Source organism: Gasterosteus aculeatus, chromosome 15 (assembly GCF_964276395.1).
Source record: "Gasterosteus aculeatus chromosome 15, fGasAcu3.hap1.1, whole genome shotgun sequence".
Taxonomy (NCBI): Eukaryota; Metazoa; Chordata; class Actinopteri; order Perciformes; family Gasterosteidae; genus Gasterosteus; species Gasterosteus aculeatus.
This window is the reverse complement of record NC_135703.1, coordinates 13,408,069-13,426,979: the sequence shown is the minus strand read 5'-3', so window position 1 is coordinate 13,426,979 and position 18,911 is coordinate 13,408,069. Positions and strand designations below refer to the sequence as shown.

General features: G+C 44.6%; 1 protein-coding gene across 6 annotated transcripts in view; it reads right to left on the bottom strand.

The window, feature by feature from the left end:
* Positions 1-18,911, bottom strand: part of slc8a3 (solute carrier family 8 member 3) — an 87,053-nt gene that overhangs the window by 9,162 nt on the left and 58,980 nt on the right. For 4 of the 6 annotated variants that reach the window (XM_078089781.1, XM_040198752.2, XM_078089783.1 and 1 more), the window contains exon 4: positions 3,906-4,019. The exons of the other annotated variants lie outside the window; for them this stretch is intronic. In XM_078089781.1, the coding sequence (XP_077945907.1) occupies positions 3,906-4,019 (114 nt within the window). The remainder of the gene's footprint in view (positions 1-3,905; positions 4,020-18,911) is intronic. 6 annotated transcript variants of the gene reach the window in all.

The following is an 18,911-nucleotide window of genomic DNA, read 5'->3' as shown; positions in this document are numbered from 1 at the left end:
ATCTTATATTAAATCGCCAAAGAACAGGACAAGCAGAAAAACGTTGGCTTTGAAGAAACTGAAAGGAATAAAATACAGCAAACAAATAAACAGGAAAGAAACATTTCAAGACAAACACAACTAAAAACAGTATTGCGTAATATTCAAAATAACCTTTAGGAAAGAGCCAACTTCTAGTTGGGAAATGTCATGTTCCTTTTCTGTTTCATCCTACATCAGATAGATTTGCTACATTGTTAAAATGACATTATTACTTATAGTCCCGATAACGAGTTTAGGGTTTCAAAATAAAGATCCAGCGTCGCCCCTGGAAGATGTCCAAGGAGGGAGCCGTCTCATTTTGAATTTACCCGGTGAGGTTTCCTCCAGTTTATCTCAGGGTCTCTAAGAAGATTCTCCTGTCATCTCAGAGATTAGAAGACCATTCATGTGATATTAAGCTACACAAATAACCTTTTCACTGGAGCAGACTGAAGTTGTAACTAAAAGATGCACTTCATCACTCACTCAGCCAGATGTGCTTTTCATTGGAGACGATTCTGCAAATCACCCAGTTACACCCAACCGCAAACATCCACATCAGAAGAAAGCTATGCTGACAATGGAGGTGCCTCATGCAGACGCCCAGGACGACCACGCTGCCTTCCTCAGCATTTTAATCAAGACTGCCTGGTTGTTTATCTGCGTGCTGTACTGCAGAGCAGATCGGTGACACAGCACGTCACGGTCAGATGCCTTTGGCAAAGTCTAAACCGCAACTAAATGATACGATTAAGAAAAGAAGGAGGCCCAACAAGTCGTCCAGCAGGGCGGCTAATTAGGTGACAAGATAAATCAAAAGAGGAGGAAGAGACGGGATAAAGCCAGAGATGCACATCGACAACTCTCCCTTTTCACGTCTTCATCATAATTCTTTTCCTTATGAAACCGGGACACTTGAGGGGCAAAAGGAAGCTGGTTACTTCTTCCACGAATACGTCTGATTTTCTAAACCTCTTTCAACAAAAGAAGATATACTAATGGACCTGTTTGTGTTGAGAGCAGCTTATCAACTTCCTAAATCCAAAGCGGCCCACAGTTCATCACCATAAGTGCGTTAATTGCCGTGGCCGACTTCCTTCATTATCATCAGTACGAGGGCCGAGCCGCGCTGATCCGGCGCCGCACCGCGTGCAGCCACTACTGTGCAGCCAATGCCGTGCGCTTGTCGGCAGGGTGCAGCGTTACACGCTAAGGAAAAAGTACCAGCGTGGCTTTAAAGTCAGTTTTTACTAAATCAGCAGGAAGTTGAGGCCTTTGGCATCGTTTGTTGAGCCTCAAGGGGACTGAATGTTCAGCGTGGACATAAACGCGCACAAGTCTTTAATCACTGAAATCACCAAATCATTAATTAACTGATTTCACCGCAATAAAATTCAGCACGCACACAAAGACGCAAATAACAAAAGACTTGCACATACGATTTCTGATAAGGAAACACACAAACAGAGGTGTTTGAAAAGCATAATAACCATCACACAACCCAGAAGGTTGTCATTCTGCCAACAGCACAGTTGTGAAAGGGAAGATTAACCAAAGAGATGTAATTGGAGGGGTGGAGGACTGTTGTGTGTGTGTGTGTGTGTGTGTGAGAGTGGAGGAGTAGGGTGGTGTGTTTAACCGTTATCATCAGCGTGTTTTCCTGCGCGCTCGGCCAAATCAGATCTGTCTCGTTACAAAAGAGTGAGTCCCTTTCTGGCTCACACTCTCACACACACACACACACACACTCACACACACACACACACACACACACACACACACACACACACACACACACACACACACACACACACGCACACACGCACACACAGAGGCCGGCTCTGAGTCACAGCATCAATAGAGCCCCTAAAGCTCGCCTCCTGTCCCCGCAGCTCATTAAGAGAGAATCATCATTTGACTTATGAGGGCTATTCTGGTTTTGCCGAGGCCTGCAGGGTGATCTGCGCCCAGAGCTGCATGTACTCACAACGAGAGGAAAGAGGTACACAAGATGGAGACTCTGGTGGATGCAGGGTGGAAGGAATGATGAGACGGCTTAATGGATTTATGGAGCAACAGAGGGATGTGAATATATGGGGTGGGAGGGACGGGTGGAGGAATTGGTTGGAAGGGTGGTACAGGTAACAGAGGCGTGCAGGAAAGATGAATGATGTCTTTGTGAATGGATTTATGGATTGATAGAGGAATGGACTGATAGGGGGGATTGCCAATAACAAGAGGGCAGAAGAGGAACCGAGAATATAGGAGGATTATTAAAGGCAAGATGGGATGTGGAGGGAATATACACGTAGCACCATGGATGGAGGACTGACTGAGAGAGAGGAAAATTCAGATATTGGAGGAGGAAAGAGAGGATGAATGGAAGAGGATGGAGAAATAATGTCATGAGGTGTGGAAGGAATCTGAGTCATGGAAGAATGGCGTCTGACATGGCGCTCTGGCCTGGAGCGTCACACAGTCACAGCAGAGCCACCACGGGTAGTACGCCTTCGGGATTACGTTCCAAAGGGGTTCCTTTCAAAGGGCCGGGCTCTGTCCACAAAGGGCTCATTGACAGGTAAGAGGATAGAGGGATGAAAGGCCGTCGCGGTGGACGGTCAGGGGAATCAAAGGGCAAGGAGCAAAGGAGCACGTGTGGCCTGCTGCGTGGACGGAAGAGGTACACAGACATGAAAGGATAACGAATGTCTTTCCTCCAATCACGGAGCTTCATTAAAAAGACATAATCTACTGAAACGATGGTAAGTCATCACTCTCCCCAAGGTGCACACACACACACACACACACACACACACACACACACACACACACAGACGAATGCACGGATGAGGATATTTATGCCCAGACTGTACATCCACCTGCAGACATATTGGCTCAGACTGTTTCCAATCAGAGTCTTTCCTGCAGCTCAGAGCGATGTGTTAAATAACAACGGTTCAGGCGACGCCGGTCTGCACCGCGACTCGCACCAAACACACACACACTCACACACACACACACACACACACACAGTCGGAGAGAAGCAAGATGACAAAGACAAATGCTTCGGCTGCCTTTATTATCTTTCAATATGCTGGCCGTGTAACGCGTCCATCATGTTGTTGTGCTCTATCCATGTTTCTGACGGCATGGAATCGGAAAGAGTCAAAATGCTAAGTACACACCATACTTCATCTTCTGAGGCAGCGCCGCTAGACTGAATGAACTGATAATTCAACTGAATGCTGGATGATTTCACTCCAGCTTCCTGATGGACGTCTTTCACGGATGAAAAGCCACGTTTTTAATCTTGCTGGGCTAATTAAAGTTGCTACGTGTAGCATTTTGACATCGACAAATATCTGTAACATCCATCTTGAGATATTAGGGTAATTACTGTAAACAAATACTATCTTTGTGAAGAAAATTGGCAGCTTCTAGCAGTAACAACGCTCGGTATTTATGTTGTGAATGAGTGGAGGTTGAGTCTCGCCTGAAAACTGGGGCACAAAGCGGTACGAGGTCACTGCTTCTTCCGGAACAAACTCAAGGTTGATCCTTTCTCGTCACTTTAGTTCTCAGTAAAGTACCTTGAACAATTACTTTGTGATGTTTTTTAACAGTACAATGCAACCACATGGAGCATATTCTCTGCTCGGGGACTTTTCTTGTCTCTCTAATTGGCCTCTCTGTTAAAGGAATAGTTTGAATGAACAGATTGGTACCCGTCTTAGGTCTAAGTTACATAATGAACTATAGTCAGTTGACTTAGCTTCACACAAACACTGAAAACATGGAAACAGCCAGCAAGAATGACCCTGCCAATTTCCCCACATGACCCCTAACACAAGATGTAACATAGTGAAATGTGTACGTTTTGTTACCTTTGGAAGAAGCCACGCTGGCCGTTTCCCCCAATTTCGGTCTTTGGATGCTGCCAGTAGTTCCATTTTTACAGTGCAGACGTGAGAGTGTTATTGATCTCCTCGTCAAAGTCTCTGTAAGAAAGTAATTACGCATATTTCCCAAAATAAACTGTTACTTTACGAAGCAGAAAATAAATCATTTCACCATGAGGTCCCATATTTGGTTTAATGTGCATATGCCTCATTTCACATGGGACAGTTCTCATATCAAGCTCTCGTTCCTCACGCTATTCCTCCCTCAATCTCGGGTGGTCCTCCCTCCACGGCAGGGTCCCTCCCTCCATCCTTTCCCTGCCTCCGTCCCGTTTCTTTTGTCTCTCCCCATCTCTGCGCACAAATCCTTCTTCCTCTCTACTCATCCCTCGAGTTTCTGTTGTTTCTGGTTTTATTCCCCTCTAATGTATGTCTCTGGCTCTCTCATGTCCTCTATCTTCTGTTGAACTATTATTAACCAATATAAAAATAAAATATAAGACAATACCTGAAACTTCGGTTTCATAGCAATTTATTGTGCTCAAATTGTCCCAAAGGAATGACTTCCAAGACGTCTTTGATGAATGTTCTACTTGTCAGCCGGTTTCTTCAATAAAGAATAATTGTAATTGATTTGCTGATTATTATCTGGATTAGTTTTTTGTTGTATTCGATTTCAGAAAACAGCAAAAAGAACATACACTGTTGTTACGTGGCTGTGTGATTTCCCTGTCTCGAATGCACATATATTCAGTTTATAATAATATAAAAAGGGAGATTTCTTTGGTGTATTTCTGCTTTGCAATTTACTCAAATACTGAATTACTAAGACGGTTTCCCATCTTTCCTGGAATGTGTTGTCTCTGTGCTCCACAAAGGATTTACATCTTCATCGGCTCTAGACATTCCTGAACCACATACTGACGTGTGTGACTATTTAGCGTATCATCTTTGGTTGGCTTGCTGGTTTACTCATTTATAGAGTCCAAAACAACACAATGTGTCACCTGATCTGTACACCCTGCCCGCTTCTCCTCCCTGGTATTAGCAGAGAGTGTAGCATTAGCTAACACAACAACTATTTGGCCACATGTTACACTGGACAGTTCGTCTGACTGGATGTTGGCTTTCCTCCTCTGTACTGTATGGATTTGTTCATGGTTTACAAAAGCAAATTGTATTGGATCATCTACATTTTATAGTGTGTGTTTATTCTGTAGAATAAACTTGGATTGTTGTTTTTGAGCGCCCCCACCCCGACGGTTTTCGCCCTGGGAGGCTGAATTGTGTCTGTGAGAATGAACGTGAGGATGCATTAGCGCAGGCGGTAGCACTTGTTGCAGATTTGCTCTTGTTTCAATGTGCTTGGTTTGCAGGGATGTAACTTGACCACGGCTTGTACAGGCAGAGCAATTAAAGAAAACATTTTCAGCAGCAGTTGGTGGAATGATTACATTTTGACATGGAATAAAAAGCAAATGATGGAAACTTCACACGAGTACACATCTCTCTACCTCACTACCTCATGTCTCCTTTCCCCACACCTTTCTCTGCCTTGCACAAGCACCACTGCCCTCTTCTCTCTGCTGCTTTCATGCACCTCTCCGATTCGTCCGGTCCAGATGTCACGCTGCGCCGCGCAGATCAAGTGGAGACGAGCTCCCTCTACTTGTTAACAGCCTGTTTATTCTGCAGCCGTATCGGCCTCGCCGCTGTGTCAGCAGCAGGCAATTACAGAGCAGATTACCCACCCTGATAATGTCATCGGACCAGGCTTTACACTCAAAGACACACTCGGCGAACACACGCGAACAAAAGAAAGACACGTGTATGTACAGTTCACGAGCTCACTGCTCACTCACCAAGACTAAGTGGGCTTTTGCACACAAACTTTTAGCAGTGGCGGAAAGAAGACCAAGAACTAATCCCAAATACTGCCGCGGTGGATTTCAATATTATAGATTTTTCATTCCGAACACCAGAGCCGTTAATAAAATATGAGGCAATATTTGAGATTAAGAGCCCAATTCTCTTGATTTCCCGTGAACGTTCACATTTTCACAGTTGGGCAGTGTCACGTTCCACTTCTCATATATAAGATATGAATACAGGGACAAAAAGCTACTGTTAAACTGTTATTTAACAGCAGCAGTTATTTTACCTGAAGGACAATTACATGTGGAGTGTTATAAATAGATTTTAAAAAAACATCATCAGCTGTAGTTCTTCCTGCATTCAGCGCCATCATTAGTTTTTGTTAACAGTGACATAGTTGGAGGCGAGGAAAAGCTACAGGCGCTCCTTCAGCTTGGATTCTAGTGACACCTCTGAAAAACTGAACTTCTCTGTGCTTTTACTGCTCTTCCAGCGGTGAAAATGGCCTCCCAGCACACGAGGGCAGAGAATGTCATGCCAAGGATACATTTGATAGTGCGTTGGCTGACGTTGGTCCTGCGGGGCCGTTGGCCACATTAGCAGGAGGACGTAGCGTGTGGGGCGGCTGGAAGTCAGAGGCCTGTGAGCAAAGCATCCTGGGAACACGCAGGCATCGCAGCCAGGAACTCATTGCTTAAATGGAATACATTAAACATCATAACAACGGATGGCACATCGACATAAACGAGATTTCCATGTGATCAGAACACTGAATATGAACTATTATTAATCACTACAGTTGAAATCTTTATCCAATAGTCAATCCAACTGTTTAACACTAAGAAATAAAGCAAAATGTCCTTAGTTAGCTTTTTCTCAAAATTGTATTCTTCCCTCATAACTTAGATTTGCAAACACAGACACGGAGGTAGTTGTTGACGAAGGAGGGAAGCGTCTCGCTCGTCGGCATCACTGATGTAACCCTGAGTCCTGATTAACAGCCCCGCTCGGCCGAGAGCGCGCCGCATGAGCCACGGCCGACCGCGAGCTGTCTCAACGGCTTCTCACGCCGGCAGAGCCCCAAGGATCCCTCTGAAGCCTTCAATATCCACTTATCATAGTCAACATTAATAACTTCTACATTATTATCCGTTTTCCACAGAGAATACCGCCGGAAGTCACTGTTTTTTGTTAATATTTTCATGTCTTGCCCTCTGGGTATGAGACAGCCTGTATATGAATATTTTATCATGTAGATTTAAAGAATCTTATTCCTAGAAGGGACATCCTCTAGAATTAACACAAAATTAAAACAAATTATTAAGCAATGTAAGTATAATATCACAATAATTCTTTCGAGACTATTCTGAAAATATGGAACAATAACTTTAATGTCAGTGTTCTAAAAAAATAGATATACGGGGCAATAAACCCATTCCTTCATCCTTTTACCCACTAAGTGCTGCCATATGGACGGATTGCGAGGCAACACTGACACAGACCTACAGAGGAGCAACGCGCAGTGCTAAATGCTACAGTGATGTGTATGTTAACATGCTCACGCTCAAGTAAGCAGGTGTAATGTTTAATATCTTTACCATTGTAATTTAACAAATAGTACTAGCATGCTAATATGTGCTTTGCACTGTTTGCACTAAACGACTCCAGCTAACGCTGCTGGGAATATTCTGCAACGACAGTATTTGGACTTGTAGTATTGAACCAAGACAATGACGAATCAGCTCCACATCCCTCTGGAACCTTAATGGTTTTCAAGATCTGAAATCACATTTTTAAGATTTAGCTTTAATGTGTTTAGTTCTATTATTAATGGTGGATTCGGCCACTGGATTAAAATGTTCTTCCCGAAACAAAGGATTTGTGATGTGAGAAATGAGACTTGTTTGACAAACACGATCAGGACATCCCGTCAAACTGAGGCTCTGGCTTGGACAGATCACCACAAACACGTTTACACACCGTCCAAATAAATCAGATCATGATAGGGAGCTGCTCGGCATCAAAGAGAGAGAAAGGCTTTCACCGCCGTGAGAGAGAAGCAAAGCGCCCAGCGTGAGGTGTGTCATCGGCGTACGGTGTAATTCTCAGGCGGGAGATTTGAGGAGATCATTACCGACAGACATTTAATGAGAGTCCGCATGGAAGGTTGGCGCGCGTGCGCCGGCCCTCAGCCGTGCGTTAAGAGGTTCCTGACAGACCGCGAGGGGCCCCGGCACGGCGGGTAGGTAGCAGCTCATCTATGGCTCAGCCCCCACACACCTCTCAGGAACAATTACTTCTCTTCCAGCTCCTCGTCACAGATGGCGAGGGCTTTAAGTGCGACTCCCCCCTCCCCGTCTCCCCATCGCCTTCCTCTCCTCTATCTGTGGCTCATTGTGTCTTTGGTTGACTGTGCCGGTCTCTCTCCGCCTCTCCGTCTTTTTTAATTTCTGTCGCTCCCCCCCCCCCCCCCCCTCCCTCTTCCTCCCAGCCTCTCCCAGCTCCAAACGCAACAGTTCGGTTTAAATCCATTACACTTCAGCCCCCCGACAAGAGCGCGGGATCCATGGTAACTGTTACGAGACAGCAATCTGTGACTCCGCGCCCACGTCGAGGCCACCTGTGTGTGGGGGGGGGGGGGGGGGGGGGGGTCGCGCTGAAGGCGTAAACGCTTGTGTCACCGGCTAAGCGGCTGGTCGTGTCCTTCGACTGTGACCTCTACCTGGGACACAAAGAGGCGGAAGGAACAAAGGAAGGCTTTTTTGTTTAAAAGCGGCATCCGATTTTAGAGCAGACGGAGGAATCTAATTTGAAAACAATACGGCAACCTTCTGAAGCCGCTCCCCGTGCACAACACCGGCGTGATGTGGGTAAGAAGGCAGCAGTGGAGATGGCTGAAGTAGCCTTAAGGCCCTGTCCTTGAGGAAAGAGCACAGACACAGTAAATCAGCAACACGTCGTCTGACATCCTACGCTAATCAGCGCCGGGAGACTCAGCTCTGACCTGCTGGAAGAACACACGGCACTGCTGGCTTGATTCGTGGAAAGTTGGGCCAACAATGGACATAAAGATAAGGCGACGTTGTAATCACAATCAGGGATAATTAAAGGGCTGCTCATGCGCTGCTTCCCACAATAACACCACATCACTGAATTACCATTTAATTGCATGTTGATACAATCAATGCCGCTCTGACAGAAGCTCCGAGCCAGCAAAGAGGGAAAAGCCTCCTTTATATCTTCTCCGTATGAACTGATACTGCAAAACAAGTGACAACTACTCCTGAAATCCTTTGGTTGTCAGGACTCATTTAGTTAGTTCAGTGGCTTTTTTAATTAACCTCCATTTTTATTATGATTCCTAATTGTCTGCACACCCACAATGCCTCCCTCTTGTTCCCGGTGTCTTTATTACCCTTCCCGGTGTGCTGAGTGCAGCCGTCCTTCCCTGCTGTGTCCACCTGTGTCTCCTTGACTCCTTGCGCGCTGTGTTGTTTGTTGCCAGTTCGTCTTGTACCGTTCGTCAAGCGTGCCAGCACCTTTTTGTTCCTAGGCCAGTTTGTTTTTTGGATCCAAGTCTACGACCCTGTTACGTTTTTGGATCCTGTTTCTTTCCGACCCTTTTGTAGCTTGGCTTTCCACCAATTTTGTGTGACGAACCTTGTTTGTCCTCGACACGTCCAAGAATAAAACCCATCTGTGACTGTGACATCCGTTTGTGCGCCCGAGTCCTCCGGCTACTATCATTTTCATCAGTGCCCAAGCAACACACATAATACAGTTTTTGAATGTAAACCTAAAATCATGTTTTTTGATTAAATCACAAGTTTGTTTTTGAAACTATTTTCCTTCACAGGAAAGTATGCATGCATGCAATCCAGCAAAAGCTTGATTTCATTAATGCCTTAAAGGTTTTCACACCACCACAGAGCAGAATGAAGTAACCTTCTACTGCTGCTGCTTTCACAGGGGCAACGCGATTGACTTTTATCATAAAGAAGCATTAGTAGTTGAGGTTCGTGCAAACTGCAATCGTTCACCACAGCCGAACACCTCCAAATGCTCGGCCGGCGAACCAGCTCTCTCCTGCTATTTTGTGAGCAACTACTCGATAGCAGGACACAGAAGACTTGGTTATTGACTGACACCTTTATTAAAATAAATGAAGTTTGTTTGGCTGCGCTGAACAGACGAGGCAGCATCTTCTTCCACTGTTACCACGGTAACCACATATGTCGCAAAATTAAGTCAGACTAAAATCTGAAGGATCCCGACTTTAATAACGCAGCTCCCCAACTTTTAAATGGCTATTTCTTCAATCAAAGGAGGCCAGTAATGTAGAAAGGGCATTAACACTTCATAACCTTTATTATCATGTCACACCCTGCCTCTGACATTCCTCCTCATGACCCCAGAAAGAAGTGCAGCTTTAATGAAGCCGGGGTCTGCGAATGCATGAATAGCGCCGGGCTCCCATTTGAATTAAATCTATTCATCCGTGCCAGTGTGATTTCTCCGTGGCACTGAGGCAACCGGAGGCCCTCTGAGTCGTGACATTTGTGCCACGGCTGGTGGAGCAGGCGGGAAGGTGAACACCCATCTGCCGATATCCCATAACCACCAACTCCAAACCCGTCGCAATACGTAGGCTTTGACTGGACTGAGAAAGGCGGGATGGGTGGCAAAAGAAAAAGTCAGTTGTATTTGTCAGCAGATCTTTACACATGTTCCTCATTAGATTCAGCAATTTGCAAACACAGACTCACGTACGCAAAGAAAAACCTGCAACCACATCCGGACTCAGCGACTGAATCCTGCAGGTCACCTGTGACTGAAAGTCCCCGGGGCGAATTTTACGATTACATCAGAATCTTTACTTAAATCCATTTCTCGCATAGGGCATAGCAGTGTCACACCACTCTAATTTTGGAAGTCTCTTGACATCTTCAGGTAATCCCTCTCGTATTGCAGCATTAATTGTGTCATCGGTATTCAAAGAGGCCCCTGTGCACTTTTAAAATAAGACAAGAACGAACCTTTACTGACAACAGAGAAAGGATTTAAGAGATTTTTGACTGTGAGCAAACTGCCAACCGCCCACCAGGACTGACGCAAGATCACGAGGCAGGTGTGCAACACAGACCCCCTGCAATTAGGACTAGAGAAAATATAGCGCATCAGAGATATTTACAGCTTGATCTCAAATATCAAAGTAGTCATCTTGAGAAGAAATAAAATATTCAAAGCCCTGCATTGTATCTCCATCAGTGCTAATTGACTAAATTTCATGTAGTGTTTACGCGCTGCAGCCAAGCGTATTTTGTATTAACGCTGTGTTGCAGTTATTTCTTCAACTTCAAGCTTCATTCACACCACACACGTGGTCATGCAGTGTGTAACTCCCTCGTGGTTCATGATCATTCAATTGAAGCAGTGTTCTAACACCAACTTGAACCAAGATAACAACCAGAAAAAAACAACAACAGAAAAAGTAACAATGGTGAGAGACCTTCATTTCCCGCGCCTACAAAGGTGATGTCCACTTAAGTTTGGATCAAGTGTGTTATCCCTCTTTTGCTTTGGTTACAATGTATATCTTTCTTTCTTCTGGCTAACTAATGTGGCAATAACTGGCTTAAAGCAGCTGGCTAACTTAGCATAGCTTAGCATGAAGACTCGAAAACAGGCACCCAGTGAGACTCCTCCAATCCACTCTGCACTGAAAACTACAAAAAAAACACAAAAAGGCATAAACACACCAGAAGTCACACGGTAAACCGAAAGCAAAATCGTCTTTTCGTCAGTGAAAGTCTTTGCAAGGATGCTATAAGCCTGCTCCTCTCGTTTAATCAAACACTGTGGATTCACAACTAAATATTTTTTTTACTATCTTTGCTAATTTGCTAATGGTGGTAATTGCAGTTTGCTGCGGGCATTGGATCAGAAGTTAAAGTTTGGAGAGAAAAGAGCGCATGTAATGCAACAAACACACGTTGACTCAAGTTTGCTTTTCTTTTCCTTCTCCTACTTAAATGGAACAGATTTAAAAGCTAAAACCAGTATATCTGTATCCCGTGAGGGAGTTTTCAAAGTCAATCCACTGTCCTCATCCATCCACCATCCTCTTCTTCCGCTCCGCCTAAATTCTGTAGTGTTCACATAATCGAGCGAGGTCTTCAGGGTCACGTCCCTGAATCATTTGCCAACAGGTGCTGAGGTTGCGGCTCCTGCGGAGAGCACCAGCTGTTCCCCATCGCTCACTCGCCCAGCTCTCACCCCCTCTGACGCTTCAGTTGCCCAGACGAGGACCAAATCCCAGAACCCCCGATTTAGAACGAGTTAGAGCGGCAGGATTTAGCAGATTACTGGCTCATGTGAATCATTACTTTAGGTAATAATGAACTGCTTTGTGGGAGGTTTCATTGTACAGCGATGCGTATCAAGGTATAAAGGCTCATTAAGCAAAGCCCGTCCTGAATGGAATTAAATACAGACCCACGTGAAACGTGTCATTTGATCTGCAAATTACATGTAATCCGCAGATTTTCAGATTTTCTCTTCCTATCTGTCATCGAGAGGATTGCGGACAAAGAGGAGCTTCCTCTCTGCTCGTCCGTTCAGATGGTAAAAACACTCACTCTGCTTCCCCGGGGGGCCTCTGGGTAACAGATGTGTCCTCACAACCTGTGGGAGGTTCCGCTCTGCAATCAGGCAGGCAGCGATGTAATCCACCGCCCCGAAAACAGCGCAGGCCTCCGTTTTTAATCAGTCAGGACATAAAAACAGACAAAAGGAGGGATAGGGTTTCTGCAAAAGCTTTAGTAAACATTACCCTGCAGGCCGCCTGTCCCGTCCTCCAGGAAAAGGGGCCGAGGACAAAATGGTGCTGAACAAACTAATTCGCTGTCTGTTGTGTCCTTTTCTGCACTGTAAATGTTTGAAGCTGAAAGCAGTGTTTTTTTTTTCCTGATGCCTTAAAGCTTGAGTTGGTAACATTGGGAACAGAGAGTTGGCTATATTAAAACAATTATTCTACCAAACAAAATCAGCCCGCTGGATTTAACAATGAAAGTATCATTAAAAAATTGCAGAATCATGCGAGAAAATCCTAATCATAACAAACCAGAACCAGCGGTAAACGGTGTTTACTGCAGACCTGCGACAGCCGCACATGACGGACCTTGTTTTTAAATGGTGTATTGCATGTTGGCATAACGTTAAAGGATATATATATAGTAAATTACATGCTGTAGCGCACGAGATGTTACAAGAGTATTTCATTAAAGAATAATGGAAAGAAAATATAATCCCAGCCAATTCAACGGTCATCATGGTTGTTTTCATTATTATCAATATGAGAAACCACTACAACTATAAATAGAATTTGCTTGAAATGAGTACAATTTTAAGTTAGTGACAACTAATTGATTCCAATGAATCCCTGCATGATGTTTCCCACTATATACTACTGCACTACGCTACTTAGATTACAGTGAGATTGCCAGAAAAGCACTGGCGGCTTCGCTCTGACCCTCTGGCACGTCCACTGGGAGATCCCCAGTGGCATCTGTAATGACTGGTGGGCTGGCGATAAGAAAATGGGGTCTTTATCTCGGCCCAATTAGGCAGCTAATTGATTCAATACCAGTCATTTAGAGTTCCTGCAGGCTCGAGCCCTCTGAACAGACGTGAGGGCCCCAGAGGCGAGGAAGGGTGTTCCAACACGTATGATCTCTATGTTTAAGCTCAGGGATCAATGTGACTATAGAATCTAACGTTGATCAATGGTTATTTGAGAGTTGCGTTGCCTTTGTAATTGTCATTAAATCAAACGTATTGGTGTATGTAACAGACAGACCAGCAGGACCGGGAAGTCGAGCTGCCGAACCTTATACAAACAATGAAGACAAAGACATTAAATGTATCTATAAAAACAACTAATTAATTTGAAAGCCTTGTAGGTATTAAGATGAAGCCTGAGAGCTTCATTTTCACCCACAGGACTACTGCTGCCTTTCATTTGTCATGGTTCTAATCCTACGCTGCCTCCAGCTTTGCATTTCACTGTGGTGAGGAAGCAAATGGCACTTTCCTTTAAACACGGAGAGAACGCTGTAAGGAAGAGATCCATTGGAGGTCAAATCCGGGTTGACCGCCAACAAAAGGATGATAAGCTTTTACAGCCACACAAAAGGCAGGTTCATGAAACCCGCTGAGTCATAGAGATGATGCAGGCTGTGACCTCTGTGAAAGGCAATATGATGAAGTCCAACTCGGGTACTATGTTCTCCTGGTTCCATCACTATAAGATGGGAAAGCGTTAAAAGAGGTTTCTGTGGAGGCTCACGGGAAACCTCTGGTGGTTACTAAACCAAACCTCAGAGGGATGTTCTTCTCTCAAATGTAATCGATATTTAATAGTGGTGTTACATGTACTTACTGCTGCGAAATAACACAAACATGAAGAGAAGCTTCATGAAATCACACCTAGATGGAGTGCAGGAATAATTATATCTCAGCAGTAGCAACAGGTTGTCAAACGTTATGTAAAAATCCTTAGTCACAGCTTGCATAAAATTAGCCATGAGGAATAACTTTTTCCACTTGGATGGTTATTATGGCGCTAAACGACATCGCTATTTCTTCTCTAAAACTACGACTTCTGCTTTGTACCAATAGCAGCAGCTACTTCTAGTAATAATCATGTATTGTATTTATAAGTGCCTTTCAATCAGACCAAGAAGTTATTTACAATAACATAATAATAAAATGACTATGAACGCATGACTCAATGTGGAGGTGACCATAAGAGGTCAAACCGAGATGCGATTGTATAAAGTTCAGAAGCTGATCAGCTGATTGAGTCGATGTCTCGAGAAACAAGTTCTGAGATTGTTGCGTTTCAGAATGTAGGTCTGCAGTCGTGTCTCTGACGGATTAAAACCTGTTTCTTCTCTATGTTAGGATGCCTCTACACACTAGGAATACGGCAAATAAACGCCGCCAAGATTTTGAGATGCAAACACGTAAATATTGTACGTCAGGGCTTTTATTGTGAAAGGTAAGAACAAAAGGAGTGGATCTGGATTTTAGAATCGTAGAAAATAAGCTTTCTTGCAAAGACACATTTATGGCACCCAAACCCTTTGTTCATCGAGATTATCTTTAGAAATGAACACTACCTTTGTTGTTTTGAAGTCTGGATCCAACCACTAGAAGTAAAAAGCTAACGTTAGACTATGAAGGAACTACGACACGGCTGCATGACAGTCAGAACAAACACAATCGAATAGTTGGCTTGATGCACTTTAGAAGTATAATTTAGCCACTTTTAACTGCCTTTGGTTAAAAGAAATGCTTGAGGGGAATTTACTCTTAACATCTTTTAAGCTGGCGTCAACGACAGAACTTATTTTAGGCTTGTAAAGAAAAAATCCTGCTAAAAGAGGAATTGGTTCTCATCTTTACTGGAAGTATACACAACAGAAACTACAATTTAAAAATAAATATCAACGTTCTAAATAATCACACAAAGAAAAAAAACACCCCCGCACTGTAAAGGCCTCTCCGGTTTGTTTTCAATAATGCTCAAAACATCTCTGCTGGAGTTCAGAGTTGCTTTGGCTCACAATCCCTCCACAATGTGACTCACAGCTCATTTGGAGGTAATGGATGTGTGTGTGTGTGTGTGTGTGTGAGAGATGCGGACCGCGAGAAGAACTCAGCCAAGCTCAAACAACAGCATGTGAAGTGCCCTCAGATGCCACAAGAGCTCACTCTGAGAGAGGAGGCTGATGGGTGGCACATTTCCCCACGCTCGGCATGATTTGAATGTAAAGTGGCAGGGGAGGGAGGTTTGGGGGAGGGCTCTCGGGCATTAATCCTACAGCCGTATGCACTGGCACATGTGAACACACACACACACACAGAAATGTGTTGATACACATTCCAGAAACACGTCACTTTAGTGTTTGTTCAGGTTCATGCACGAGCAGAAGACGCGCGCGCTGAGGTGCAGGAGGAACGGCCACGATGCAACAGACTGCTCTGCAGGAGACCTTTGCAGTGTCATTTCAAGGTCCTACACTTCACAGCCCAACAAACACGTTGAATGATTTCTTCAGACACTCTCTTGACGTATCTCAATCGGCCAACAGTCGTTTTTACATCCAAACGCATTCAAACTCAACAGAAAGGAAATGCATCCAATGCATCCAAGTCTATCTAGGTTTTTTACCATAATCACCAATTCTGGTTTAGTTGAATTGGATGTGAAAAGAAAGTGCCTGCATCTCTAAAGGAACCAGATTCCACTAACAGGAGATCCTGGTCTGTTACTCCTTCAGCTTGAAAGACAGACTGAAGGGGACAGATATATTTTTTTAAAGTAACCACTGTCACATTATAATTGTTGTAATTGTACTAACCAAAGCACCTATGATGGTGAACATAACTCACCAGAGAAGAAGAGTTTATCGATTATTAGCGCCTATTGTTCTCCTAATGTTTATTATTTGTATTATTGTGCTCGTACGTGAAGTTTTGATAGCACGTTCTAGAGACAGGCTGGAATGCAAAGAAACCAAATTTTAAATCAAATCAATTGTTATCCAGCTAAATTCCTGCTAGAGATTACACCACATGATCTCACACGTGCACATTTTTGGTGGAAAAGGGGTCTTTGTCCAGCTGGCTGATGTTAAGCGAGAGTGGAAATTGGCACCTGCGCAAATTAGCTGCTTGAATAAACCTTTTCAAAGCCATCAGGCCGCGTCATCAACATGCCTCCAGGACGACGTCCCGCGAGGCCGCGTGCGGACCGGGGAGCGACTCCCTCTCTGACTCTGCAGTGTTGGAGCAGCAGTGTTGGAGAAGGGCGTAGCTGGAGCCGTCGGTACACCACTCCAGACTGACAGGTCAGGGTGACTGTTGGCTTGATTGCTTCCATCACACACACACACACACACACACACACACACACACACACACGCGCGCGCTGTCCAAACTCAGACCTGCTTCCAACTCACTCGCGTCTGCCAACTTCTGCTGTCGGCGTCCCGAGTGAGCAAATCTGTAAAAGTTACAATAAGTGATGCAACTGCTCGTAATACATGAAAACATCAGAGAGTTCAAGTGAGATCTGAGAATCATTTTGGTGCTTCTATTTCAGTCATCTATAATAGAGAAATAATCTGTTAAAAAACACAAAAAAACAATGCGAGAGGCCTTTGTAGCGCAGCGCTGTTGATTGAAAGGCTGAGCTGGAAAATGGAGCAGGGCCGTTGAATATAAAAAGAAATACCAAATAAAACAAAGACTCTCATAGAATATTCATCATTTCTGCTGCCCCACTCCGGCTTTAATAAGGAGAGAAACGAACCCAATCAGCACCACATCAGCGGTTATGAACAACAATATTAGCGGCACATTATATATGAAAAGTGAGAAATTATCCTATCATTCAAATCACTGCAATCCAGCCGCACCCACTGTGGCAACAGGGTAATATGTTTAACCCCCCTGCTAAACACCGCCTCGACTTTTCTATAATTTGGAATCAAAGCAATTTCATCAGCACGAGCAAATTCATAAAAGATGATCCTGCTTTTTCATTACCTCCTCATCATATATGGATCAAACATGTATTACCCTTGATCAAACATTCATTACCTTCTGCATTAAAAGAAATCTAGGTATTACTCATTGTCAATACTGTCTGCACTTTCATTAGCGCCACAGTTGTGTTGCCCTCTTTCCAGTATCGGAGTGAGAAACTCAGTGTGTGCTATAAATATGCACGAGTATGACGACAAGGAAACAGGTGCAAAGGTGCTTCGCTGTTTTACGCTCCATCTTTTCTCCATGAGCGACGATCCCAGGACGCTCTGAGCTCCAGGAGCCCGGAGAGAACACTAAACCCGCTCAAGGTTTCCCGTCAGCGCATGGGCCCGACAGAGAAGCTTGGTTTTAGATCTGTTCACACTAAACCGGCATGCATGTCGGCATGTGTCATCTTTAGCTCTGTCCGTCGTCACCTCTCCACCTCTGCCTCCGTCAGGGCAGACAGCCCTCCCTTCCTCGCCTTGCCTCCACACCTATTCTGTCCGTAACAATCCTGACACGTGAACTTGGCGTGTGTCCTCGGAAGGATGCAGAACACACGCACACTCTCGAGGCTGCAGCTAGCAGACAGCGTATGCAGCTCAGCTCGTCAAGGCAGCAGCCGCTGAAGTGAAGCCAATTAGGAAGAGCTTTAAACTTGCAACCCCCCTACTGACCATCGGGGGCCGACTCCTCTGATTGCAAAATAAGTCTGACTGTATGTTCATGAGAAAATGGCCCTAATTATATATGAGTGATTCAGTCAATAAACGTTGCTAACTGTGCTTCAGGGCGGGCCGGCCATGTGATTGAGAATGGAAGTTGTTTGTGAGCCTCTTGGTCCCCTAAAAATGTCTTATTCTGCGTTTGGTCGTACTTGGAAATAAAAAAGACGTCATGATGAGCACGTCCACTTCTTAAATGCGCGTTTAGCAGCCACATTGAAAACCAGGGGAAGCGCAGCCTTCGCTATGAGGTCACATGCGTTATTCCTAATCGATAGTTAATGAAGACATCCGCTAATAAAATAATGTGTTACATTCAACTTTGCATTAAGTAAATTGAGTTTGGCTTCTGTTCCGAGAAATGAACAATGTTCAACATCTAATGCAGATGTTCAACGCATCCGAGTTTGCTGATATCGCAAACCGCTAAAAAGAGCTTTTGTGTTCATCAGCGTGTGCATGAAACCTGCACCGAAGCAGAAAGATCATTAAAAAAAGAAAAAACAACGACAAGCATCAAAGAGCAGCGCGGCGCGGTTTGGAAGGATGCAGCTGTCACTCATAAACGCCTGCCTAGTAACTTCTCTTCATCATGACTCTTCCTCTGAGAACGCAGGGAGCCGACGCGTTGCCGGACCCAATAACATCCTGCACCCTGTGCACCAGCTTGTGAGCCTCTGCCGTCCCCCCTTGGCCTCGAGCACGGTTAGATAACAGCGCATTAGATAACGGTGCGCAAAAAGCCCGTTGGCTTCTTTCAGCAGACATTAACAACAAGAAGAAAACAAAC